Here is a 27359-nt window from a genome sequence, read left to right as displayed (position 1 = left end):
CACAACCCAAAGATGTGCAGAATAGGCGGATTGGCCACACTAAATTGTCCCTTAAACGTTCCAGGATTTAGATGTTTCAGGCGGAATAGAGGGGGATGTAAATGGGGTGGCGGAGTTGAGCTACTGGTTAGGGAGAATATCACAGCTGTACTACAGGAGGACACATCAGAGGGCAGTAAGGCTATATGGGTAGAAATCAGGAATAAGAAGGATGCAGTCACCAGGGCCGGCTCAAGGCACCGGCAACTCGGGCAGTCGCCCGGGGCGCCATGTGCTGGGGGGCACCAGAGACTCGGGTCCCGCGCATGCGCAGTTGGGCCGGTGCCAACCAGCGCATGCGCGGTGGCCGCCCTCCCCCAAGGCGCCCCCCCCCCCCGGTCCGCCCCCCCGCTCGGTCTGCTCCCCCCACCCCGCCCCTCGGTCCTCCCCGCCCGCCCCCCCCTCGGGTCCGCCCCCCCCCCTCGGGTCCGCGCCCCCCCCTCGGGTCCCCTCGGGTCCCCTCGGGTCCCCTCAGTCCCCCCCCCGCTCCCCGCCCCCCCCCCCTCGGGTCCGCGCCACCCCCTCGGGTCCCCTCGGTCCCCCCCCGCTCCCCGCCCCCCCCCCTCGGGTCCGCCCCCCGCCCCCCCCTCGGATCCGGCCCCCGCCCCTCGGGTCCGCCCCCCCTGCCCTCGGGTCCGCCCCCCCCCTCGGGTCCGCCCGCCCCCCCTCGGGTCCTCCGCCCCCCCCCGGGTCCTCCGCCCCCCCCCCTCGGGTCCGCCCCCCCCGGGTCTCCCCCCCCCCCCCCCCCCCCCCCGGGGTCCCCCCCCTCCCCCAAGGACGCCGAAGTTCAGCTTGCCCGGGGCGCCAGCAACCCTAGGGCTGGCGATGGCAGTCACAATGTTGGTGGTTTACTACAGGCCTCCCAGCAGCCAGCGGGAGATAGAGGAGCAGATAGGTAGACAGATTTTGGAAACGAGTAAAAACAACAGGGTTGTTGTGATGGGAGACTTCAACTTCACAATATTGACTGGGACTCACTTAGTGCTAGGGGCCTGGACGGGGCAGAGTTTGTAAGGAGCATCCAGGAGGGCTTCTTAAAACAATATTAAGACAGTCCAACTCAGGAAGGGGCTGTACTGGACCTGGTATTGGAAATGAGCCCGGCCAGGTGGTAGAAGTTTCAGTAGGGGAGCATTTCGGGAACAGTGACCACAATTCAGTAAGGTTTAAAGTGCTGGTGGACAAGGATAAGAGTGGCCCTAGGGTGAATGTGCTAAATTGGGGGAAGGCTAATTATAACAATATTAGGCGGGAACTGAAGAACCTAGATTTAGGGAGGATGTTTGAGGGTAAATCAACATCTGACATGTGGGAGGATGTCAGTTGAAAGGAATTCAGGACCGGCATGTCCGTGTGCGGAAGAAGGATAAATGGGGCAAATTTTGGGAATCTTGGATAACGAGAGATATTGTAGGCCTCATCAAAAATAAAAAGGAGGCACTTGTTAGGGTTAGAAGGCTGGGAACAGACAAAGCCTGTGTGGAATATAAGGAAAGTAGGAAGGAACTTAAGCAAGGAGTCAGGAGGGCTATAAGAGGCCCCGAAAAGCCATTGGCAAAGAGGGTTAAGGAAAATCCCAAGGATTTTTACACGAACATAAAAAGCAAGAGGGTAGCCAGGGAAAGGGTTGGCCCACTGAAGGATAGGCAAGGAAATCTATGTGTGAAGCCAGAGGAAATGGGCAAGGTACTAAATTAATACTTTGCATCAGTATTCACCAAAGAGAAGGAATTGGTGGATGTTGAGTCTGGAGAAGGGTGTGTAGATAGCCTGGGTCACATTGAGATCCAAAAAGACGAGGTGTTGGGCGTCTTGAAAAATAAGTCCCCAGGGCCGGATGGGATCGACCCCAGAATACTGAAGGAGGCTAGAGAGGAAATTGCTGAGGCCTTGACAAAAATCTTTGGATCCTCACTGTCTTCAGGTGATGTCCCGGAGGGCTGGAGAATCGCCAATGTTGTTCCATCGTTTAACAAGGGAGGCAAGGATAATCCAGGGAACTACAGGCCAGTGAGCCACACGTCAGTGCTAGGGAAATTACTGGAGACAATTCTTCGAAACAGGATCTACTCCCATTTGGAAGCAAATGGACATATTAGTGAGAGGCAGCATGGTTTTGTGAAGGGGACGTCGTGTCTCACTAACTTGATAGAGTTTTTCGAAGAGGTCACAAAGATGATTGATGCAGGTAGGGCAGTGGATGTTGTCTATATAGACTTCAGTAAGGCCTTTGACAAGGTCCCTCATGGTAGACTGGTACAAAAGGTGAAGTCACACGGGATCAAGGGTGAGCTGGCAAGGTGGATACAGAACTGGCTAGGTCATAGAAGGCAGAGAGTAGCAATGGAAGGGTGCTTTTCTAATTGGAGGGCTGTGACTAGTGGTGTTCCGCAGGGATCAGTGCTGGGACCTTTGCTGTTCATAGTATAGATAAATGATTTGGAGGAAAATGTAACTGGTCTGATTAGTAAGTTTGCAGACAACACAAAGGTAGGTGGAATTGTGGATAGCGATGAGGACTGTCAGAGGATACAGCAGGATTTAGATCGTTTGGAGACTTGGGCGGAGAGATGGCAGATGGAGTTTAATCTGGACAAATGTGAGGTAATGCATTTTGGAAGGTCTAATGCAGGTAGGGAATATACAGTGAATGGTAGAACCCTCAAGAGTATTGAAAGTCAGAGATGTCTAGGTGTCCAGGTCCACAGATCACTGAAAGGAGCAACACAGGTGGAGAAGGTAGCCAAGAAGGCATATGGCATGCTTGTCTTCATTGGCCGGGGCATTGAGTATAAGAATTGGCAAGTCATGTTGCAGCTGTATAGAACCTTAGTTGGCCACACTTGGAGTATAGTGTTCAATTCTGGTCGCCACACTACCAGAAGGATGTGGAGGCTTTAGAGAGGGTGCAGAAGAGATTTACCAGGATTTTGCCTAGTATGGAGGGCATTAGCTATGAGGAGTGGTTGAATAAACTCGGTTTGTTCTCACTGAAACGACGGAGGTTGAGGGGCGACCTGATAGAGGTCTACAAAATTATGAGGGGCATAGACAGAGTGGATAGTTAGAGGCTTTTCCCCAGGGTAGAGGGGTCAATTACTAGGAGGCATAGGTTTAAGGTGCGAGGGGCAAGATTTAGAGGAGATGTACGAGGCAAGTTTTTTTTTACACAGAGGGTAGTGGGTGCCTGGAACTCGCTGCCAGAGGAGGTGGTGGAAGCAGGGACGATAGTGACATTTAAGGGGCATCTTGACAAATACATGAATAAGATGAGAATAGAGGGGTACAGACCCAGGAAGTGTAGAAGATTTTAGTTTAGACGGGCTTGGAGGGCCGAAGGGCCTGTTCCTGTGCTGTACTTTTCTTTGTTCTTTGTTGTTCTTAATTTGGAAAAAATAATTGGGTACTCTAAATTAAAAAAATTTTTTTTTTAAGTATTTCCTTGGTGGTGATGTGTGAGCTAGTTTACATCACCCTTGATTTAAAATAAAAGTTGCAGATTTACATTTTAGAATAATTATTTTCCGAATTGTGATTACATAAGAACTATCTGATGTACATATGACTTCAGTGGCACAAAATATTTTATCCAACACCGCTTCACACCAAAATCAATCAAACTGTATCATGTGAAGGTAAAATATTGGTGGGCGCTAGGAGAGATTACAACAAAGATGTGTCAATAATGAGACCGAGGAAAGATGAATGGAAGTGTGAAGGGCTATGGAATGTGCTCATAATGGTATAAAGATAAGAGAGCAGAATGTGTTAAAGGGTGGCACGGTGGCACAGTGGTTATCACTGCTGCCTCACAGCACCAGGGATCTGGGCTTGATTCCAGCCATTGGTGACTGTGTGGACGGTTCTCCCCGTGTCTGCATGGGTTTCCTTCTGGTGCTGAGGTTTGCTCCCACAATCCAAACGATTTGCAGGTTAGGTGGATTGGCCATGATCAATGCGTGCGGTTATGAGGATAGGGCGGGGATTGGCCCTGGGTAGAATGCACTTTCGGAGGGTCAGTGTGGACTCAATAGGCTGAATGGCCTCCTTCTACACTGTAGGGAGTCTGTGTATTCTATGAAGTCAAAGGTCAATGCGCAGAGAAAGCAAAATGAAAGAAGAAGTGGCAGATGGCCCAGCGGGGAAGGGGGAGGGTATTGCATAGGATTGAATAATGTTATAGATATTTTTTAAATGGCAGATGTGTGCGTTTTTCCTTAACTGAGGTCCCCTTGCACACCCCCAACCCCCCCCCCCCCCCCATTGGTTTCCAGGCACTCAAAATAGTTCAACCCACTTCCAGCACCTCTTCCTTCACCCCTTCACCTCCCTCCCAGAACCACGATGGGGTCCCCCTTGTCTCCACGTTTCACTCCACCAGGCTCTGCATTCAAAGGATCATCCTCCACCATTTCCGCCAACTGCAGCATGATGCCACCCCACCAAACACATCTTCCCTCCTCTCACTGCCCCTGCCCTCCCTCCCCATCCACCTCCCGCCCACCTGTCAGCATTCTGCTGGGACCAATCCCTCCCTGACATCCTGGTTCACTTCTCCGTCATCCCCAAAGCTTCAGCCCCTTCTCATGCCATCACAGAAGGTGCGACACCTGTCCCTTTACCATTCAAGGCCCTAAACATTCATTTCAGGTAAAGGAGCATTGCACTCACATGCACTCTCTCTCTCTCCCACACCAACCCACAGCAAATAGCATCTCTCTCCTCCCCCTGCTCTCAGCAGACAGTCTCTCTCCCTCTTTCTCTCTCTCTCTCTCATCCATACACCCAGCAGACAGTCTCTCTCTCTCTCCCCCCAGTCTGACAGGCAATCTCTCTCTCTCTTTCTTTCTCTCCCCCACTGAAAATCTCACTTTCTCCTCCACTCACCACAGCCCTTGTGGTCAGGCCTCAGGCTAATGTTTCACAGTTGTGAGCCTATCAGTGACAAACAAGGCGGAGAAACTTTTGGAGCTGCTCCTTGTAGAATCTTCCATACCACTTACTGGCATTTCGAACACAGGGTCCGAGGGCCAGAATAAAGAGGGTTGGAGGGCAGGATAGAGAGGGCTGGTGGGCTGGATAGAGAGGGCTGGTGGGCTGGATAGAGAGGCATGGCGGGCTGGATAGAGAGGGCTGGCGGGCTGGATAGAGAGGCATGGCGGGCTGGATAGAGGCATGGCGGGCTGGATAGAGGCATGGCGGGCTGGATAGAGGCAGGGAGGGCTGGATAGAGAGGGCTGGTGGGCTGGATAGAGAGGGCTGGTGGGCTGGATAGAGGCAGGGAGGGCTGGATAGAAGCAGGGAGGGCTGGATAGAGAGGGCTGGTGGGCTGGATAGAGGCAGGGAGGGCTGGATAGAGAGGCAGGGAGGGCTGGATAGAGAGGGCTGGTGGGCTGGATAGAGAGGCATGGCGTGCTGGATAGAGAGGCATGGAGGGCAGGATAGAGAGGCATGGCGGGCTGGATAGAGGCATGGAGGGCTGGATAGAGAGGCATGGAGGGCTGGATAGAGAGGGCTGGTGGGCTGGATAGAGAGGCATGGCGGGCTGGATAGAGGCATGGAGGGCTGGATAGAGAGGGCTGGTTAGAGAGAGCTGGATAGAGGCATGGAGGGCTGGATAGAGAGGCATGGCGGGCTGGATAGAGGCATGGAGGGCTGGATAGAGAGGCATGGAGGGCTGGATAGAGAGGGCTGGTGGGCTGGATAGAGAGGGCTGGTGGGCTGGATAGAGAGGGCTGGTGGGCTGGATAGAGAGGCATGGCGGGCTGGATAGAGGCATGGAGGGCTGGATAGAGAGGACTGGTGGGCTGAATAGAGAGGCATGGAGGGCTGGATAGAGGCATGGAGGGCTGGATAGAGAGGGCTGGTGGGCTGGATAGAGAGGCATGGCGGGCTGGATAGAGGCATGGCAGGCTGGAGAAGCATGGAGGGCTGGATAGAGAGGCATGGAGGGCTGGATAGAGAGGGCTGGAGGGCTGGATAGAGAGGGCTGGAGGGCTGGATAGAGAGGGCTGGAGGGCTGGATAGAGAGGGCTGGTGGGCTGGATAGAAGCAGGGAGGGCTGGATAGAGAAGCATGGAGGGCTGAATAGAGAGGCATGGAGGGCTGCATAGAGAGGGCTGGTGGGCTGGACAGAGAGGCATGGCGGGCTGGATAGAGGCAGGGAGGGCTGGATAGAGAGGCATGGAGGGCTGGATAGAGAAGCATGAGGGCTGGATAGAGAGGGCTGGTGGGCTGGATAGAGAGGGCTGGTGGGCTGGATAGAGAGGGCTGGTGGGCTGGATAGAGGCATGGAGGGCTGGATAGAGGAATGGAGGGCTGGATAGAGAGGCATGGAGGGCTGGATAGAGAGGCATGGAGGGCTGGATAGAGAGGCATGGCGGGCTGGAGAGGCAGAGTGGGCTGGATAGAGGCAGGGAAGGCTGGATAGAGAGGCATGGCGGGCTGGAGAGGCAGGAAGGGCTGGATAGAGGCAGGGAGGGCTGGATAGAGGCAGGGAGGGCTGGATAGAGGCAGGGAGGGCTGGATAGAGGCAGGGAGGGCTGGATAGAGGCAGGGAGGGCTGGATAGAGGCAGGGAGGGCTGGATAGAGGCAGGGAGGGCTGGATAGAGAAGGGAGGGCTGGATAGAGGCAGGGAGGGCTGGATAGAGAGGGCTGGTGGGCTGGATAGAGAGGGCTGGTGGGCTGGATAGAGAGGCATGGAGGGCTGGATAGGCAGGGAGGGCTGGATAGGCAGGGAGGGCTGGATAGAGACATGGAGGGCTGGATAGAGGAATGGAGGGCTGGATAGAGGAATGGAGGGCTGGATAGAGGAATGGAGGGCTGGATAGAGGCAGGGAGGACTGGATAGAGAGGGCTGGTGGGCTGGATAGAGAGGGCTGGTGGGCTGGATAGAGAGGGCTGGTGGGCTGGATAGAGGCATGGAGGGCTGGATAGAGGAATGGAGGGCTGGATAGAGGAATGGAGGGCTGGATAGAGAGGCATGGAGGGCTGGATAGAGAGGCATGGCGAGCTGGAGAGGCAGGGTGGGCTGGATAGAGGTAGGGTGAGCTGGATAGAGGCAGGGAGGGCTGGATAGAGAGGGCTGGTGGGCTGGATAGAGAGGGCTGGTGGGCTGGATAGAGAGGGCTGGTGGGCTGGATAGAGAGGGCTGGTGGGCTGGATAGAGAGGGCTGGTGGGCTGGATAGAGGAATGGAGGTCTGGATAGAGGCAGGGAGGGCTGGATAGAGGCAGGGAGGACTGGATAGAGGCAGGGAAGGCTGGATAGAGAGGCATGGCAGGCTGGATAGAGAGGCATGGCAGGCTGGAGAGGCAGGGTGGGCTGGATAGAGGAATGGAGGGCTGGATAGAGGCATGGAGGGCTGGATAGAGGCATGGAGGGCTGGATAGAGGCATGGCGGGCTGGATAGAGAGGAATGGAGGGCTGGATAGAGAGGGCTGGTGGGCTGGATAGAGAGGGCTGGTGGGCTGGATAGAGAGGGCTGGTGGGCTGGATAGAGAGGGCTGGTGGGCTGGATAGAGGCATGGAGGGCTGGATAGAGAGGAATGGAGGGCTGGATAGAGAGGCATGGAGGGCTGGATAGAGAGGGCTGGATAGAGGCAGGGAGGGCTGGATAGGCAGGGAGGGCTGGATAGAGGCAGGGAGGGCTCGATAGAGAGGCATGGAGGGCTCGATAGAGAGGCATGGAGGGCTGGATATAGAGGCATGGCAGGCTGGATAGAGAGGCATGGCAGACTGGAGAGGCAGGGTGGGCTGGATAGAGGCAGGGAGGGCTGGATAGAGGCAGGGAGGGCTGGATAGAGGCAGGGAGGGCTGGATAGAGGCAGGGAGGGCTGGATAGAGGCAGGGAGGGCTGGATAGAGGCAGGGAGGGCTGGATAGAGGCAGGGAGGGCTGGATAGAGAGGCATGGAGGGCTGGATAGAGAGGCATGGAGGGCTGGATAGAGAGGCATGGCGGGCTGGAGAGGCAGGGTGGGCTGGATAGAGGCATGGAGGGCTGGATAGAGGCATGGAGGGCTGGATAGAGGAATGGAGGGCTGGATAGAGAGGCATTGAGGGCTGGATAGAGAGGGCTGGTGGGCTGGATAGAGAGGGCTGGTGGGTTGGATAGAGGTATGGAGGGCTGGATAGAGAGGGCTGGTGGGCTGGATAGAGAGGCGTGGAGGGCTGGATAGAGAGGCATGGAGGGCTGGATAGAGGCAGGGAGGACTGGATAGAGGCAGGGAGGACTGGATAGAGAGGGCTGGTAGGCTGGATAGAGAGGCATGGAGGGCTGGATAGAGAGGGCTGGTGGGCTGGATAGAGGCAGGGAGGACTGGATAGAGGCAAGGAGGGCTGGATAGAGGCAGGGAGGGCTGGATAGAGGCAGGGAGGGCTGGATAGAGGCATGGAGGGCTGGATAGAGAGGAATGGAGGGCTGGATAGAGAGGCATGGAGGGCTGGATAGAGAGGGCTGGATAGAGGCAGGGAGGGCTGGATAGGCAGGGAGGGCTGGATAGAGGCAGGGAGGACTGGATAGAGGCAGGGATGGCTCGATAGAGAGGCATGGAGGGCTGGATAGAGAGGCATGGCAGGCTGGATAGAGAGGCATGGCAGACTGGAGAGGCAGGGTGGGCTGGATAGAGGCAGGGAGGGCTGGATAGAGGCAGGGAGGGCTAGATAGAGGCAGGGAGGGCTGCATAGAGGCAGGGAGGGCTGGATAGAGGCAGGGAGGGCTGGATAGAGGCAGGGAGGGCTGGATAGAGGCATGGAGGGCTGGATAGAGAGGCATTGAGGGCTGGATAGAGAGGGCTGGTGGGCTGGATAGAGAGGGCTGGTGGGTTGGATAGAGGTATGGAGGGCTGGATAGAGAGGGCTGGTGGGCTGGATAGAGAGGCGTGGAGGGCTGGATAGAGAGGCATGGAGGGCTGGATAGAGGCAGGGAGGACTGGATAGAGGCAGGGAGGACTGGATAGAGAGGGCTGGTAGGCTGGATAGAGAGGCATGGAGGGCTGGATAGAGAGGGCTGGTGGGCTGGATAGAGGCAGGGAGGACTGGATAGAGGCAGGGAGGGCTGGATAGAGAGCATAGTGAGCCAGAACTAGGTTCCATTCTAGAAGACGCTATTTTACTTAACTGCTTTACAGATAGTTCTTAATTTGCACAGTGTGTTTGTTCTTTGATTTTTTTTATGGCACTGCATGTGGTACAGAAAGTCAAAAATAGCAAAAAGGAAATATAATTACACAAGAAGCAAAGGTTCAAAGTATCATATTGTATGACCTAACATTAGCTCATGTGTCACAAAATAGGACTTGGTTTATTCAGGGGTCGATTATCAGGAAACTATTGATAAACAACACTAAGAACACAGCCCTTGAAACATAACCACCGAAGCTATGAGAATTTCTTTCAGAAATTTACCTTCGCCAGATGCACCATTCCTCTATTTGTCCTTTCATCGGTTACTATTTTGAAAGTTCCACTGGTATCGCCTTCTGTAACTTGGTACAATATCTCAGAGCTGCCAGTGAAAGGTTCGTCATTATCTGTTGCCTGAATTTCTATCAGTACTGTGTCCAATGGAGTATCCTCAGTGAAGGTGATGGGACCGTACTGGAAAACACGAAGCACAAAACAATAGCAGATAAGCACATGGTTACAAAGATGATGTTACATTCAGAATGATGAAGAATATGTTACACCCAACCTCCAGGTTATATTAACTCCGAATGAGATAACTGAAAATGTTATGAATGGACCAAGTGAACACAGAAAGTTCGCAGCCATTTCAAAGAGTTTTATTGGATTGCTGTTATGGTGACAGAAACTCAGTTGAACTTTGCAGACTACTGCTGTGCTACCTAAAGGAAAGTAAATTAATTAGGGCCGGAATTGTCCAGCCCGGAATGCCCGGATCATGTTCCCCAATGGGACGGAGAAGCGGGCGTGGGGGGATATTCCGGGTCAGCACCTGAACGCAATGCTCCAACCCCCGTCCTCGCTGGCGGTGTGAACAAAGTCCACGATGTGCGCCGGCGGGGTGGGGGGAGATGTAAATAAATGCAATTGGGTCGTAATGACTCATTTGCATCTAATTAGTGGGCTTGGTGCCCTGTGCTCCGGTTCCGGCCCCCGCTGCCAGGAATCACGTGGGCAACGTTCACTTGTGCTTTATACCAGTGTGACCCTGATGTGGTGGACCTCACCCTGTTAGAGGCCATCCGAGCCCCTCCGAGGGCCACCCACCCCCCTCCTAACAATCCACTGCCTACCCAAGCCTTCTCTATCAGACCCCCCACACCCACCCACAGGGACCCCTGTAATAAGGGAACACCTCACTGGACCCCCCCCCAGGGATCCCGGCACTACGGGGAATCCTCACAGGAGCCTCTCCAATGGAGGACCCCCACAGGATCCCCTGTAATAGGGGGACCTCTCATAGGGACCCCTGTAATAGAGATATCACAGTGCCCCCCACACCCCCTCTCCACCCTAGAAACAGGACCCCTGCCTGGGAGTTAGAGAGCAGTCCAGACAGTGGGAAGCATTATAGCTGTAGTACTTACCTTGCAGCGCCACGTCCATTTCTCGAATAAGAGCAGCTATGACTTGCATCTGGCTCCCATAGGTCCATTAGTTGCAAGCCATTTATAGCTTTGTAGCAGTGGCCTGTGATTGAAAGCTCCTACAAACCATCTGCAACTTTGATTCATTCATATCCCTCCATGGTTCAGTGGTCTAAATGGTTCATAAACATTGACCTCATCAAAGAGAGGCAAATGCAGTTACATCACATGCCTGAGTGATTGGAATGCAGCTAGTGCTTAGAATAATGTTCTCATGTCTCTTTGATGTGGTCAATGGTTAAAAGCATCCCCCTATTACAGGGATCTCTGGGAGGGGTGGGTCGGGTCACCCCCATAATTGGGGTTGGGGCGCCCACACAATCCTGGGGCGGGATTCTCCCCTACCCGGTGGGACGGGGGGTCCCGAAGTAGGGACGTGACACCAACCACTCCGGGGTCGGGCCTCCCCAAAGGTGCGGAATTCTCCGCACCTTTGGGGACTAGGCCCGCGCCGGAGCGGTTGGCACCACGCCGACTGGCACAAAAACCGGCGCCAGCGGTCTTTCAGGCCTGCCGCCCGGCAGCGGGGCTGGCCGAAAGGCTTTTGCCGGTTCGCGCATGCGCCGGCGGTGACGTCAACCAGCGGCGCATGCGCGCTGTGGGTTTCTCTTTCTCTTCCGCTTCCGCCCCCAGGGCACTGGCCCGATCCCTGATAGGAAGGCCCCGATCGCTGGCCTGGCCACTGTGGGGGCACCCCCCGGGGTCCGATCGCCCCGCGCCCCCCCCCCCCAAGGACCCCGGGGACCTGCTCGCGCCGCCGATCCCGCCGCCACCAGAGGTGGTTCAAACCTCAGCGGCGGGAGAGGCCTCCCAGCGGCGGGACTTCGGCCCATCGCGGGCCGGAGAATCGCCGCAGGGGCCTCGCCGATCGGAGTGGCGAGATTCCCACCCCCGCCAATTCCCGGGTGGCGGAGAATCTCTGCCACGGCGGGGGCAGGATTTTCGGCGGCCCCAGGCAATTCTCTGACCCTGCTGGGGGTCGGAGAATTTCGCCCCAGGAGTGGGGGGCTTGCTGTGCTGTGGGGGGGGGGGGGGGGGGGAGGCTTAGCCGATTTGTGGTGTGGGGTTCGGGTCCGATTTGTGGTGTGGGGATGGTGGCTGGCCGTAGGACCTCGCTATCTGTCCGCCCGCTCAAAATGACAGCCTGATAGTGAGATTCCCTGGGAATCCCTCATATTCCATGCCATGCATAAATGGTATGAAACAATGAATTGCATCCCACTTTACGACCCCAAGGGGATCCTCAAACTGATGCAATTCAGCTATAAGCCAGTTAGTTTGATGTCTGTCTTGGGGAGGTGCTCAGAGGAATGATAGACTGGGCTTGTTTCCTCTGGAGTTCAGAAGAGTGAGAGGTGACCTGATGTGAAGTATATAAAATCCTGAATGGTCTTGACAAGGAGGATGAAAAAGGGTGGGATTCTCCACTGGCCGGGGGGGCTTCAGCGAGGGCTGGGCGGGGGTGGCGAGGGGGATTACAGGGAGGCACAATCGGGCAGGCTGGGTCCGCGCACGGCCGGCACCATGTTGTACTGTACGACTGCTGCAGGTCGTTGCTGTGCATAATGTGCGGCCACGTACCTGGCAGTTCTCCGGCCGTTTCTGTCAGGAAAACCTGGGGTTTTACGTGGCGCGGCTGCTAGCCCCCCAAAGAGCGGAGCATCGGTGTGGGGGCGGCACCGACGTTCTCATTGTAAAACTGGACACTTCCTCCGGCCAGCCTCAAAATTGGAGAATCCAGCCCACAATCTCCCAAACGGAGAATCCAGCCCCAGAGATTTATAACTGTTGACACAGCCCCACAAAGGCTGAAGAAATATAACAATAATCAGCAATGTTCAGAAAACAATCCGTCTTCAGAAACAACCCCACTAAATATCAGTCAAGCGACTGCCTTATCGGATTATATTTGTTAAATAATCCATTTTGGGGGCAGCACGTGGCGCAGTGGTTAGCACTGGGACTACGGCGCTGAGAACCCGGGTTCAAATCCCGGCCCTGGGTCACTGTCCGTGTGGAGTTTGCACATTCTCCCCAAAGATGTGCAGGTTAGGTGGATTGGCCATGCTAAATTGCCCTTTAATTGAAAGAAAAATTATTGGGTACTCTAAATTTATTTTAAAAAATAATCCATTTTGAAGAATCCAAGGAGTAAATGGTCCGGTTCCACCCACTGAGAGGGGGTTAAAAAAATCTGATGGACCATGTAAAGGTCCGTTGACCTTCGGTCAGTATTTCCAGTCTCAGGGCATGATGGGAAAATCCTGCCAAATATACAAACAGAGGAAGCAGGAGCAGAAGTAGGTCATTCAGCCCCTTGAGCTTAGAGCAGGCATGGCATAGTGGTATTGTCGCTCGACTAGCAATACTCTGGGGACACGGGTTCAAATCCCACTATGGCAGATGGTGAAATTCAAATTCAATAAACATCTAGAATTAAAAGTCTAACGATGACCATGAACCCATTTTTGTAAAATCCCACCTGGGATGTAATAATATAATAATCTTTACTGTCACAAGTAGGCTTACATCAACACTGCAATGAAGTTACTTTGAAAAGCCCCTAGTCGCCACATTCTGCCGCCTGTTCGGGTACACAGGGAGAATTCAGAGTGTCCAATTCACCGACCAGCACGTCTTTCCTGACTTGAGGAGGAAACCGGAGCACCCGGAGGAAACCCACGCAGACACAGGGAGAACGTGCAGACTCCGCACAGACAGTGACCCAGACCAGGAATCGAACCTGGGACCCTGGCGCTGTGAAGCAACTCACGTGCTTTAGGGAAGGCACTCTGCAGCCCTTACCTGGTCTGGCCTACATGTGACTCCAGCTACTTTGTATGAAAATGAACAGAGGGACAAAGTAAAAGGGGTACATGTGACTCTAAACCCATGGTAATGTGCTTGACTCTTAACTGCCCACAGGGATGGGCAATAAATGTTGGCCCTGCCAGCGATGCCTACACCCTATGAACAAATTAAATAAAAAGTCCCATGAGCCTGCTCCGCTACTCAACAAGATCATGGCCAATCTATTAGTGCTTCAAATTCTGCATTCTAATCTATGCCGGATAATCTTTGATTCCCTTGTCTAACAAAAATCTATTGAGCTCCACCTTAAATATATTCAATGACCCCCACCTCCAGCCGAGAGTCCAAAGTCGCACAAACCTTGGAGAGATAAAAATTCTCCTCAGCTCGGTCCTAAATGGGTGACGCCTAATTTTAAAACAGTGCCTCCTGAGGAAGAGGAAACATCCTTTTCCCATCCACCTTGTCAAGACCATTCAGGATCTTATATACTTCAATCAGGTCACCTCTCACTCTTCTAAACTCCAGAGGAAACAAGCCCAGTCTATCTTTCCTCTGAGCATCTCCCCAAGACAGGCATCAAACTAACTTATAGCTTCCTGTTATCTACCTTCCTCCCTTCTTGAATAGAGGGGTTATATTTTCTACTTCCGAGACTGATGAAACCATTCCATAATCTACCGAATTTTGAAAAGTAAACACCAGTGTACCTACTACCTCATTAGTCACCTCTTTTAAGACACTAGGGTAAAGTCCATCAGGACTTGGCAACTTGTCAGCAGTTGCATCAGTTTGCTTCGTGCAGTTTCCCTACTGCCTGTCATTTCACTGAGTTCCTCCCACACTTCCACTTCCTGATTTACAGCTATTACAGGAATGTTTTTGTTTTCTCCATAATGAAGACAGAAGCAAAATATTTTTTTCATTTCATCTGCCATTTCCTTATTAGCCACTATTAACTCCCTATTCTCACTCTCCAGAGGATCAACACTCTTTTCCTTTTTATATACCCATACAAACTCTTGCTATCCGCTTTTACATTTCTAGCTCACTTCCTCTCATCGTCCTTCTCCTGATTATATTTTTGATCATTCTCTACCGTTCTTTACATTGTGACCAATTATCTGTCCTGCCAATCATCTTTGCGCAGTTGTATGCTTTTTTCTAAGTTTGATGCTTTCCTTAACTTCTTTAGTTAACCCTGAAAAATGGGCCCGCCCCTTAGGATTGTTCTTTAGAGCATGAATATACTTACTCTGAGTATTCTCAAATCTCCCCTTAAATGTCTGTCACTGCTTTTTTATTGATCTACCCCCTAGCTTGGTATCCCAGTCCACTACAGCTAGCTCAGCTTTCATAGTTGCCCTTATTTAAATTTAAAATTCTAGTCTTAGATCCCCCTTTCCCTCTTTCAAACTAGATGTAAAATTCAATCAGACTGTCGTCACTGTTATCTAGTGGTGCATTCACACTGAGGTCATTAATTCATTGTGCCAATTACATAATACCAAGTCTAATACAACCTGCTCCCTGGTTGGTTTCAGAACCTGCTGCTTGATCAAACTGTCTCGAAAGCATTCTGGGAACTTTTCACTGCTGCCAATTTTATTTTTCCAATTTATATGTAGATTAAAATCACCCATAATTATTGCACCCAATATTTTTTGAACATTTTGTCCTCTATTGTAGTTACAGCTAGGGGAATTGTAAACCACTCTCACTCGTGACTTCTTTCCCCTACTATTCCTCATCTTTACTCAAACCAATTTTACATCCTGATCTCCTAAATCAAGGTCATCTCCAAATTTGCACCAATACCATCCTTGATTAACAACAGTCATATACCCCTCAATGTTCAGGGCCCAAACCTTATGGTCTTGCAACCACGCCTCCGGAATGGCTATCAGATCACATTCATTTAATTCAAAGTGTGCAATCAATTCATTTATCTTGGTACGAATGCTGTGCAAATTCAGATACAGCTACCTTTGTAACATCTAGTCTTGACTTGATGTATTCTTAGGTTTTATCTCTCTGTCACTTCCTGCTATTCTTTAACCCTCATTTCTCATATTATTATAGTTTCCTGCCTTGAATCTACACCTTGATTTGTTACGTCTGGACAAACGTGAACCCTCAGCCCTTGTTTAATTCAAAGTCCTCTCTATTTTCCTAATTAAGTGATTCGCAAGAACACGTGTCCCATCTATGTTGTTGGTACCTACATAGACCATGATGTCTGGATCCTCCCCCTCCTACTGCAAGTTGTTCTCCAGCCTGAGCATATGTACCGAATCCTGGCACCGGGCAGGCAATATAACCTTCTGGACTCTCTCTCTCTTTGTTGCAAAGAACAGTGTCTATCCCTACTCACTATACATTCCCCTACTACATTCCTGTTTGCTCCCCCCCCCCATGAATGGCTTTCTGCACTATGATGCCATAGCTGCCATGCTCACCCACCTTGCTTTCATCCACAGGTTGCGGGCACCTCAAACCTGTTTGACAATTGTAAAGTTTGAGTCTCCTCCACTAATGCCTGTTTGGCCCCTTTACCTGCCTCACTTACAGTCACATCCTCCTGTCCCTCACTGCTGACCAAAACAGGCAACCCTATTCTGACATGAGTGACTGTCTTCTGAAATAAAAGGTGGCATTTTCCATTTTTTGTTTCAACGTGTTGGCGAGAATAGTGGTGTGTAGCTCGCCAGCTGCACTACAGGTTTTTTTTTAAGGTCATATTTAAGGCTATGTTTTTAAATAGTTTGATAAAAAAGAAGTCTGGAGGCGTGGCTCACCACATCACACTGGCCGGGTCGGGCCAGTTAAATCCAGCAGCTAGGAATCCCGAGATCAGGGAGCCGATTTTCCTCATAACACCGAATTCCCATAAGATCAAAGAACAAAGAAAAGTACAGCACAGGAACAGGCCCTTCGGCCCTCCAAGCCTGTGCCAAATAATTCATGCGAACCTAATTCATTACTTACTTCATTTGCATCCCACTCCGGCCTAGTCGCTTGTCTCCTCCCATGCCCCTTACTTTCCAAATATTACAAATTAATTTAATTCAAGGGACGGCAAAAATGAAATGTTGAAATTATTTCTAATTGTTTCTTGGTGAACAGTGTGACAGAAAACCACTTAGAACAAGATGGTCCTAATATTGATCGCTAAATCGTAGCCCAAGGGAGCCACGGGGAAAATTTAACTGGCCTGTTTTCCTGAGCTAGGAAAAGGGAAACAAGCCAAAGTTTCTGCCCTTGCTGTTTGTTGACTCCAGTCGCTGTTCAGGCCAAATGTGTACTCATGTGTTCAAATGAGTTCAGGATGTATCTCAGCTGCTGTGTCCATTGCAGTTGAATAGCTGACATGCACAGCCTGGATTCAAAGGTGAAGAACCAACATCTTGTACTTCATTAATGCATGTAGGATATCACCATAATGACTTGCTATAATGTTCTGCCAAAGGTATATTGACAAATGTAAACATAAATAAACTATTGATCCACAATTAGGCCCTGTCCTACATTATTTTGCAAAAAAACAGCAACAACCGAGTTCTTCAAATCTTACAGGCATGGGTGAAATGTACTTTACTTTTACCTTTGATTTCTCAAAGATTGGGACCATGTCATTGATATCAATAACAGAGATATTGACCATGCATTCAGTGGTTAGCCCTAAAAAAGAAACAAAAAGCTTTCATTATGAAATATTCCAAACTTGATTTGAACGGCTGTCAATCAACTATAAATTTCAGCAAATTGTGTCTGACATATGTGTCTCTTGCCAATATATGAGAACTGAAATTATAGATTAGGAGAAGAATCAAGAGCAGGGCTAGGATGTAGGTGGCAGAGGGCAGAGAGGACAGGGGGTGAAGTGTTGGGCTGTTACTGAATTTTGAATTGTGCATGATGCAAGATCTTTTTTAAACCTAACCCAAGACCTCTGCGGACAGTCGTGATGAAGTTTTCCAGGCACCAGGACTTGTTTCCTTGTGTGACTCTGGTTTAACCCAACCCCCCTTTCTCTCACTGAAATGCGGGCGGCCTAGTCAGGAATATCTACCACACTGTGGAAGAGTGTCTGAGGCAAGGATAACTTAATTCACTGCCAACTCTGCCCTCCACCAGAAGAAAAGCATTTCAGTTGAACAACAAGCCACAGGAACACGGATTAGAACATGGGATAGATCAGAAAGTGGCAATTAAAACAGGATTCAGAATTGGAGCTGGGTTCACACCATGTACCTATGGACCAAAGAGATGACCTCAATACAGGAAGTGAAGTCACCCATCTGTTGTTGTTCAGAAAGGGAGAAATGGATAGTCTGAGTAATTATCTCCAATGCCCAGCCATTTATGAAATAATTATTGCAGAAGGCCTTGAGACCCTCTGAGCGTAGTCGATAACTACAAACACTCTGCCATGGAAGTTGTGGATTGGTGAGATTTATACAGACCTCCTTTCTCTCCAATTAGGTCCTTTACTAAGACTTTTAAAATATATTGTGGTGTATTTTTCTTCTGCAGGTGCCCTTTGAAACGTTTGATCTCTCCAGTGAAATCGTCAACAGTGAACATGTTGTCTTCTGGAACCTTTGGCTCTTGGTCAAGGAGAGCATATGCCAATAAAGAATTTGATGTTCCCTCTTCATCACTGTCCGATGCTTTTACAGTTCCGATTGAGCTTCCTGTATTTAGAAAGGGTACAAGTGACATAAATTAACATGCACATTAAAGTTAATTCAAATAAAAGCAGAAAATGCTGGAAATACTCAGCAGGTCTGGCAGCATCTGGGAGGAGAGAATCAGAGCTAATTTCAGGTCAGTAACCTATTTCCGGTGAATGAAATGAAAATCGCTTATTGTCACGAGTAGGCTTCAATGAAGTTATTGTAAAAAGCCCCTAGTCGCCACATTCCGGCACCTGTTCGGAGAGGCTGGTACAGGAATTGAACCGTGTTGCTGGCCTGCCTTGGTCTGCTTTCAAAGCCAGCGATTTAGCCCAGTGTGCTAAACCAGCCCCTGAATAGGAGAGAGTTGGAGATGTAACATATTTTATGTAAACTAGAGAGATGGAGAAATGAGGAGACCGGAGAACAAAGGGGAAGGTCCATGAAAAAGTGGTTAGCAGGAGAGATTAAATAAAAAAAGATGTTGGTGCAAGGAAAAGGTGGGAATGGGACAAGAAATAAGATTTAACGGAAAAATTCCCAAGTGTCATTTTGGGTGTGATTGGCAGGGTGTTTCTCGACTGCCACCCTGGCAAGATCGCAACTCGTATTCAACGGAATTTAGTGCCAGAAGATGATGCCAACAATGTGTGGCACTGAGGCCAAGACTTCTTGTGTGGAGACCGCAGTGGAATGTCTGGAGCACGAGGTCAGCACCTTGAGTGGTGGTTCCCAAGCATGGCTCAGTATTTGGTGACCATGGCTGAGGGCCTCGACTTCATGTCCCAGTTGTGGAGGGACATATCTCAGATGCAGGTGAACATTGCCGAGGCACTGCAGAGAATGACCCAGTCACTGAGGACCATTACTGAGGGTGTCGACATTAATGTGTAGACAATGCAGAGCCACCAGGACTGGCAGAGCCAGATGACACAGAGGCCTCTGGAGCTCACTCCAGTTGCCCCTCCATCCCGTGGAGACCCCCAGGACCCTCCAGGCACTGTCGGGAAGATGGAAGCGCTGGGGGCCAACCCAAGGCCTGCAACCAAGGAGATGAGGGCATCACCAACTATTTCCCTTACCCCTGAAGAGACAACCCGTCATTCTGGGGTGGTGCTCGAAGAAGCCGGGGATCTCTGAGTGTCCCAGGATGTTGCTGTCTGCACGATTCCTGCGAAGTGGTCACACATGTTCATGACCCTACGATAGTGGTCGCACACGTGTTAAACACTCAGGGAATGGAACTCTCTACTGTTAATGAAGGGCTTTCCCTGATGCCCCGGTGTGCGCAAGGTGATGTGTGCCATCGATTACCCCCTGCACCTGGGGCATCTTGGTGGGCTTGGTGCAGCTCAGAGTTGATATAGACTGGTGCCAGGGCATACAGAGCATTTGTGGCCTCACGGATGCATTTGTGGGCTGTAGCTTGGGAAATATCACACAAGCCCCCACTCAAGCCCTGGAATGAACCAGTTGCATATGGCTTCAGTGACATTCGCAGCCATCGGGAGCGGGTGTCCTCCTTCTCCACGGGGTGCTGCATTGTCTCTTTGTTGAGACGGAGTCTCCTATGGCATCTCTGTACACCTTGGGTCGTCGCTGGCATCGACCTCTAGGTTCTTCCTCAGCCTGATGGACGGCCGGGTCTTCAGGGTGTGCGGCGGCCCCCGGCATATGGGGTGCCGCCTCCAGCCTGTGTCAACGCTGCTTTCTCCAGCATCAGGCCACCGGGGGTGCCGGCAGCACCGGGAGGGAAGCCACTGCGAGACTGACAACACCCGCAATATCCACATACCTGTAAGGAATTGGAGGAGAGATACCAACAATCAGTTTGGGCTTCCGATTGGGCCCTCAAACACTTTGAGGGGGGCGGGGGAGAATAAATTCCACCCACTGTGTCCTGTGGGCAAATGCAATATTTATACTGTTTCATGATGAAACCACTTCTGTGGTCAATGAAAAATCTTGTCACAACCACATCTAGCTGACATCTGTATCTAGCTATGAGGGAGAGAGCAACACTGCTATACTAAAGTGTGTTTAAGTTACAGCCTTATAAAGTCTTCAAGAAATACTTAAATACCTTGAAAAACATTTTTATAGTGGGTCAATAGAACATGAGTATGTTACAAGCATCACAAACTTTGAGCATTAGCACCTGTTAAAGCAGTTTTTATGTGAAAACTAAAGCAGTTGGCCCCTTGATTATCCAACAGCTGTGGGCCCCAGCACCCCGTGAGGTGAAGGATGCTAATGCAGGTCTAGCCTATTTTCACACCTGGACAAGAAAACTATTGGAAAACTAAGACATTTAGCTTTGACAAAGAGTCATCCAGACACGAAACATTATCTCCCTTTTCTCTCCACAGCTGCTGTCAGGCCTGCTGAGATTGTCCAGTATTTTCTGTTTTTGTTTCAGAATCCAGCATCCGTAGTAATTTGCTGATAAGACTTTTAGCTTTCGTGCGGCAGGGCCACTTCTAAAAAAAATAAATCCAGATCCATTCATTCAAACATTTCATTCATTTAACAGGGATGCCAATCATTGGAAAAAGTAAAAGAAAAGAATTACTGGGAGCGATTTAATGGCTGTGTTGCGCTTAAGCGAGAGCGGTCAGTTGGTGGGGGGGGGGGCGCATGTTGGGGAGATGGTCCATATGGGGGAGGGAATAGTGAGTATGGGGTGGGGGGGTGTTGGCAGCACTACTGGACATGGGTGGGCTGTTGCATGGAATGGTGCAGGACAGGGGCGGTGCCAAGCGCATACTCGTGGGGTGGGGAGGGGGGGTCAGGGGTCTGGTGCCAATTCGCCCATGCAGCACGGTGGAGGCCATTGATCTTCTTCCGGCACTGGTTGCCAGTCCTCCTGGTCACACTCAGTGAGCTGATACCCACTGTCGCTTCCTCCCAGGCGGCACTGGCTGTCTTCTGGCTGACCCTCTGCGACCCTCGGAGAACAGGTCATCCCATCTGGCCACCACTGAGTCCAATAATCTGCCCATGTCGGTATCCCCAATTGTGGGGCTGGTTTTCCTGGCTGCATGTCTGCGAGCTGAGTGAGGTTGGCTGTGGAGGAGCGGTTTAAGTGGTGCTCAACCTTGTTATCGGGGCTGTGTCTGGTGAGCGCGGTCCCGGAAAATCAGCCGGCAGGACCATCAGTTTTGGCTTGAAGCTCGTGGGACCTCATTAAGTGGACCAATTGACATTTTATAGCGGCGAACGCCTTGCCGGCCGATCATCGGGAAGCTCGCAGCAGTTCCCGCTCGCGACCACACTTAGAAACTTTTCTGTTAAATCGGGCCCGTAATCTCTTAAGGTTTGTTCTTTGTTATCAGTTATTCATTTTAGTGGGCTTGAATATGTTTAATAGTTTCTAAATCCTTTTACATAGAGAACACAATACCTCACATCTTATTATGAGATTATGCTCACCTACAGCTTCATTTTCTTGCACCTCTATCATTGTTACTGCTTTGTCACAAACTGGGTGATTGTCATTGATGTCTTTGACGATGATCATAATTTCCAATGGATTTTCCAGGGGCACACTGTTCTCATCCAGAGCATACACCAACAGTGAATACTGAATACACAGTAAAAAAAAAAACTAGATAATGAGAGATATTAGCCAATAGATGAGAAATAACACAACTTCTACATCACCAAATATAGCCTTGCACAGATCACAGTTTACTGTCCTATAGATCAACTGTTGGAGCAAATGGAGGTTATTTAATTCATTTCAACCTATTGGCTGGAGGTTCCTTTGGTTACTAAACCCATGGATTTGATTCTCACAGGACTTGCCAACTGAACAATTTGTTAGCTTAGCATCCGTTTGTCAGTCAGTACGCCAGTCATCTGAGAATGTGCCAGGCTGCCAACACAGTTTTTGGAGAAGTTCCCAAGCCACCTATCAGATATGTTTCATGATGGCCTAACCAGAACGCAGTCCACCAGAGAGAAAGTGTCCATTCTAGGCATTTCTGCAGCAAAGGCCCTCAGTTGAGGTCCTAACCTCAGGCATGGTTTCCCTAATGAATACTCTAATGGGAGCGCTGAAGACTTTGTGCTTTTCGTTTTCCTGATTCACAATGTTGGTTAATCAGATTGAGAAAGCCATAATGCAGAGCTTCTACATTTCAGCTACCTGTTCCCTCACGCATCTCCGAACATGCGTACAAAGCATTGACCAAAGATGACATGGATGATGGGCATGCCTCACAGAGCAATGTCACACTTGCCTTACTCAAAATAATTCAACTTTTTCCAATACTTTTATATATTTCCTAGATTAGGACACCCAAATTCTACATGTTGAAATCAACAAAATGAACATCAAGTAGATTCTACAATGTCCATACAATGCTCTCTGCCACCTGATTGTCCATGCTGTGAAGGTGAAAGTTACTTCCATATTTCTAGATACAAACCATCTATTTGTTCCTCTCCTCCATTCCTATTACAATCCTAGCACAATCCTTTGAAACAAGTATGTTTTGTAGCCTATGTACACAGGAACTTACCTTACTAATCTCCTCTCTGTCTAATGGTTCTGTCACACTAATATTACCATTAGCATCGATTGCAAATGGAAATTTGGGATAAGCCATCTTGTCCTTTGGCTTGAGTTCATATATTGCACCAGGTTCATTCCACTCCACCTAAATTAGAGAAATAATACAGGGCCATAAGAATTAAGGAACTAATGCCCATATTTTCTTCCTTAGTGGAAAAACATGAAATATACAGCTGGAACAATACAAGACAAACATAGTCATTTTTTTCACCTATTTAATGCAGATAAAGCACCACTTAATAGTTGGTCAAAAATTGGTGATCTCATTGCGAAATGTGTAATAGCTCCAGAAAAATGGTACATCTCAGTTTATGCTCAAGGTTCCTGTCAAGTTACTCGTGTTCATCACAATAGCTTCACTGGAAAGGAGCCATTACCTACCTAATTGGTAAAAAAAACTACACATCTCCCACATTTAAAGTAACGTTAATTTCACACTGTGAGTACACATTCTATAAAGCTGTTTTATAGTATAAAAATTTGGAGATATTTAACGGGCTGCAATTTTGATATCATCCATTTTACACGATTACACAAAGTCAAAGTCTACGGGCGCAATCAAATGGCCCATTCGCGCCCTACTCGGTGATGCGACGAGGCCGTTAAATCTCACGAGAGGCTCCTTGTGAGATTTGCGATGCTTGGAAAGACTCCACAAATGTGGACCAGGTGGAATAGCATCGGAGGTTTGTGTATGGGGGGGGGGGGAGGGGCGGGGTTCTTCCAGGCTATTGGAGACCACTGAGTGGTCAGGGACTGGGCAAGGTGACACCTCGGCTCTCCCTCTTGTCACCTGGACACCTTGGCAGTGCCAAGCTGGCACCTTGGCACTGTCACCATGGCTGGGGCCTGAGGGGAGCAATGCCCATGAAAGGGGAGGGTGAGGGTAAGTATGAAGGCTTGGGGGGGGGGGGGGGTGGCATGAAAAGGGAGGGCTCTCAGTGACCCCATAGCGGGATGTCCTCATTTGGGGGGGGTGGGGTAATGCCCATGTGTGCAGGGGGTGACATTACCCATGGGCGAAGGGGGCCTTAAGCTCACTTAGAGATCGGGGCACTTTTTCAAAATGGCAACCCAATGCCGGAGGAGCCGCTCTCGCCAACGAGTTCAGCTCACCTTTTCTGAAAAGATTTCTAAACGTGGGCTAGACTGGGGAGAAACACCCCAAGGCCCAACAAAATGACTAAGGACAGGATCTGCTGGTCGCGTTGCGCCCGAATAGCAGTGCAGCGCAACGAGACTGGTAGATGCTGGGTGATTCCACTTCCAGGTTCTACTCGACTCGCCATGCGTCGGGAGATCTAACGTGACCTCGTGAGACGTTGTAATGTGAATCCCAGGCATTGTGGGCGGGTCACTTTCTGGCAAAACTGCATGTTAGCTGTCTCACTCTAATAATAATTCCCGAGATCAAACAAAGGCGTGGGATCTAACTCCCTCACCTTGGAAACCATGGTCAAATGCCTTACAGTGCTGGTGTTCGCAAATGGAGACCAGATGGAACGGCACTTGTGGGGATCTCCTGGGGTATTGGAGGCCTCCAGGTGCATGCCCTCTGGGCAGGGTGGCATGCTGGCACTGCTGGTGCCTGGGGCCTACTTATAGTGATTTGTGGCTTGGGGGCAGTTGTGGGCCACGTTGGGGGCTCGAGAGATCAAGACACGATTTTAAAATGGCATCCTGATCTCGCAGTAGTTCCAGCGAGCAGGGCTTCTCAGTGTAGAAAATGGGGATAAGCCCGGTCTCATCAAGGAGTTCCCCACTGAGGCTCCCGATCTACCCAGATGAAATTTAGATAGTGGCTAATCCCGCGCTGCAGGATTCTGTCCCAATTCGGGTAGATCACGGCAAAATGTGGGTCAGTACCAGTGTGAATATCACCCAAAACGTTGATGAGAAACACCGCGTCAAACTCACCCAAATTTATACTTAGAAATGCTTTGGTTAAATCGCACCCTAAATCTGTGTACTCGGAACAATAACATCTGTCAAACATATCCTGCATCTGTTTCCTCTTTCTGTCAATCATTGACTCTTCCGATTATCAGCATGGGTTCTTCAATTTCATGAATGGGAGTACAGGTTTTGTCATAATAAACACCAGTATATCATGGTGCAGACACACACTGATGGACACACACAGGGACCAATCAACATGTACAAACACCGCAGCCAATCACCAGTTAGAATACACACACTATAAAGGCAGAGGGCACCACGGTTTCTGTTCATTCTGGGTGCTGCCTCTGAGTGTAACAAGAACTCATCCAGCCCAGCATGGACTCACACCACGTGCTGAGAGAATCAACTAGTTCGGGTAAGGCTTAGTCTCTAGTTTAAGTTAGCATCATTTAGACCCACAGTCATCGTGTGTTCAGCGCCGGCCCTAGGGTTGCTGGCGCCCCGGGCAAGCTGAACTTCGGCGCCCTTGGGGGGGGGGGGGAGGGGGGGGGGGGGGGAGGGGGGGGGCGGGGGGGGGGGTGAGGGGGGGGCGGGGCCGAGGGGGGTGGAGGGGCGGGGCCGAGGGGGGGGGCCGAGGGGGGAGGCCGAGGCGGGGCAGGCGGACCCGAGGGGGGTGCGGGGGACCAGAGGGGGGGGCGGGGGCGGGGGCGGCGGACCCGAGAGGGGGGGCGGGGGACCAGAGGGGGGGGCGGACCCGCGGGGGGGGGGGGCGGACCCGCGGGGGGGGCGGGGGACCCGAGGGGGGGGCGGGGGGGGGGGGGGGGGGGGGGGGGGCGGACCCGCGGGGGGGGACCGAGGGGGGGGACCGAGAGGGGGGGCGGGGGGTGCGGACCGACCGAGGGGGTGGACCGCGGGGGAGGGCAGCCACCGCGCATGCGCTGGTTGGCACCGGCCCAACTGCGCATGCGCGGGACCCGAGTCTCTGGCGCCTCCTAGCACATGGCGCCCCGGGCGACTGCCCGAGTTGCCGGTGCCTTGAGCCGGCCCTGCGGTGTGTTAGTAAGTTAGACGTTAGTTAATAAAATTGAGTTGAACCTTCATCGGTGTTGGAAGTGTCTGTTCATCTCTCAAGTCTACACTAGCCAGCACTTCAGGTTTAGCTTGATCAAATATTTGCCTGCCTGTATCAGCTGGAAGTCTCAGTATTGTCTGCTACATGCAACCCTATGATGTACTTTTAGACATCTTCGTTCTTATTATAATTTTTTTTAGTGGATCTTTTGTTTGCTCCTGACAGCGTTGAAGAATACTTTGCTGTCCTGTTTTACTTTTTGAACAATACTTTCCTTGAAATCCATCTCTGCAGCCCTTCTCATTTTCTTGATATTTCTCAATCTCCCTTTATGGATCTCCCCATGCTGTTGTTTTCATGGACATTTTAACTTTTTCTTTTATCTCTTCCTCCCTAATGCCTTTCACAACATTGTCAGTAAATGACACTGATCTTATTTGTTTATATTGTCCTTGACTAATTTCAGGTATAAAGTCATTTTACATATTAATAAAAGTGGGCTGAATTATCCGATCGCCAAAATCGTGTTCGGCAATCGGTCGGCGAATCCACGTTTACGCTGGAATCGGGGGCGGCGCCGTTTTTACGGTGCTCCGCCCCTTCAAAAACGTACACCGCATGCCATATGGACTGCCTCAGGGCGTCACCTGAGGCCCTCCCCGATGCTCCGCCCCCGATGGGCTGAGACCCTGACGGCGTGGGACGCGTGTCCTCACAATGTTCGCGGACCTCACGTGGCGTCTGTGGACTGTGTCCAGCACCGCCACAGTCGGGGGTGGGGGGGGCCATTCCTCTGGCAGGGGGTCTTCGGCGGGGCTGGAGGGAATGGTGGGGAGTGATCGGGGGGTGGCGACGCTGTTTACAGGGGGGCGGTTTTTGGGAGGCCAGGTCCATGCACGGCCGGCGCCATGTTGCACAGCGCGTCCACCACAGACCGCCACTGTGCGCATGCGCGGCCACGGACCCGGCCATTCTCTGGCCTTATCCGCAGGTAAAGCTAGGGGCTTTACACTGCCCAGCTGCTAACCCCCCCCCCCCCCCCACCGGGCAGAGGATCGGTGCGGGGGCGGCGCTGACTTTCTAGTCTTAAGACCAGACGGATCCTGCGGACATAGCCACAGAATCGGAGAATCCAGCCTTTGCATCTTTCTGTTCAGTTTTCCTATCACTTATTTTCCTTTCACTATCTTTTCCAAAGTTACAATTCCCATGCATTCTCCCAGGATTAATATTTGGCACTCATCTATACTATCATACCTCACAAAGGTACATAATACTCTCTTTAATTATTTGGTTTGCTGATGGCACGACCATAGTGGGTCGGATCTCAAACAACGATGAGTCAGCGTACAGGAGGGAGATAGAGAACCTAGTGGTGTGGTGTAACAACAACATTCTCTCCCTCGACTGGAGGATGGACAGGACAAGTCCCAGGTCTCTTTACTTCTGGGATGGCAAAGGAGTTGGCTGTGTTCAGAGGAGGGGCATAGATCCATGGAGATTTAGTCACCCAAGGGAGAGGGAGTTTTCCTTCTTCTCTCATATGCACCGTGTCAAGTCCAGAACAGATTTTTTCACAGTGGGAAAGGTGTTATTCCCGGGGGTGGTGGGAGCTGGGTACTCGGCGATAGTAATATCGGACCATGCTCCACACTATGTGGATATGC

The 27359-nt window shown here is 51.0% G+C and overlaps 1 protein-coding gene across 1 annotated transcript in view; it reads right to left on the bottom strand.

Moving 5' to 3' along the window:
* The window catches only part of cdh17 (cadherin 17, LI cadherin (liver-intestine)), a 147574-nt gene that overhangs the window by 41176 nt on the left and 79039 nt on the right, over positions 1 to 27359 (bottom strand). The window contains exons 8-12 of the mRNA XM_038809032.1: positions 22666 to 22803; positions 21572 to 21722; positions 17927 to 18157; positions 17065 to 17141; positions 9445 to 9636 (exon numbers count right to left, since the gene is read on the bottom strand). Of these exons, the coding sequence (XP_038664960.1) occupies positions 9445 to 9636; positions 17065 to 17141; positions 17927 to 18157; positions 21572 to 21722; positions 22666 to 22803 (789 nt within the window). The remainder of the gene's footprint in view (positions 1 to 9444; positions 9637 to 17064; positions 17142 to 17926; positions 18158 to 21571; positions 21723 to 22665; positions 22804 to 27359) is intronic.

Source organism: Scyliorhinus canicula, chromosome 10 (genome assembly GCF_902713615.1).
Source record: "Scyliorhinus canicula chromosome 10, sScyCan1.1, whole genome shotgun sequence".
Classification (NCBI taxonomy): domain Eukaryota; kingdom Metazoa; phylum Chordata; class Chondrichthyes; order Carcharhiniformes; family Scyliorhinidae; genus Scyliorhinus; species Scyliorhinus canicula.
The sequence above is the reverse complement of the archived record's forward strand: the minus strand, read 5'-3'. Positions and strand labels throughout refer to the sequence as shown.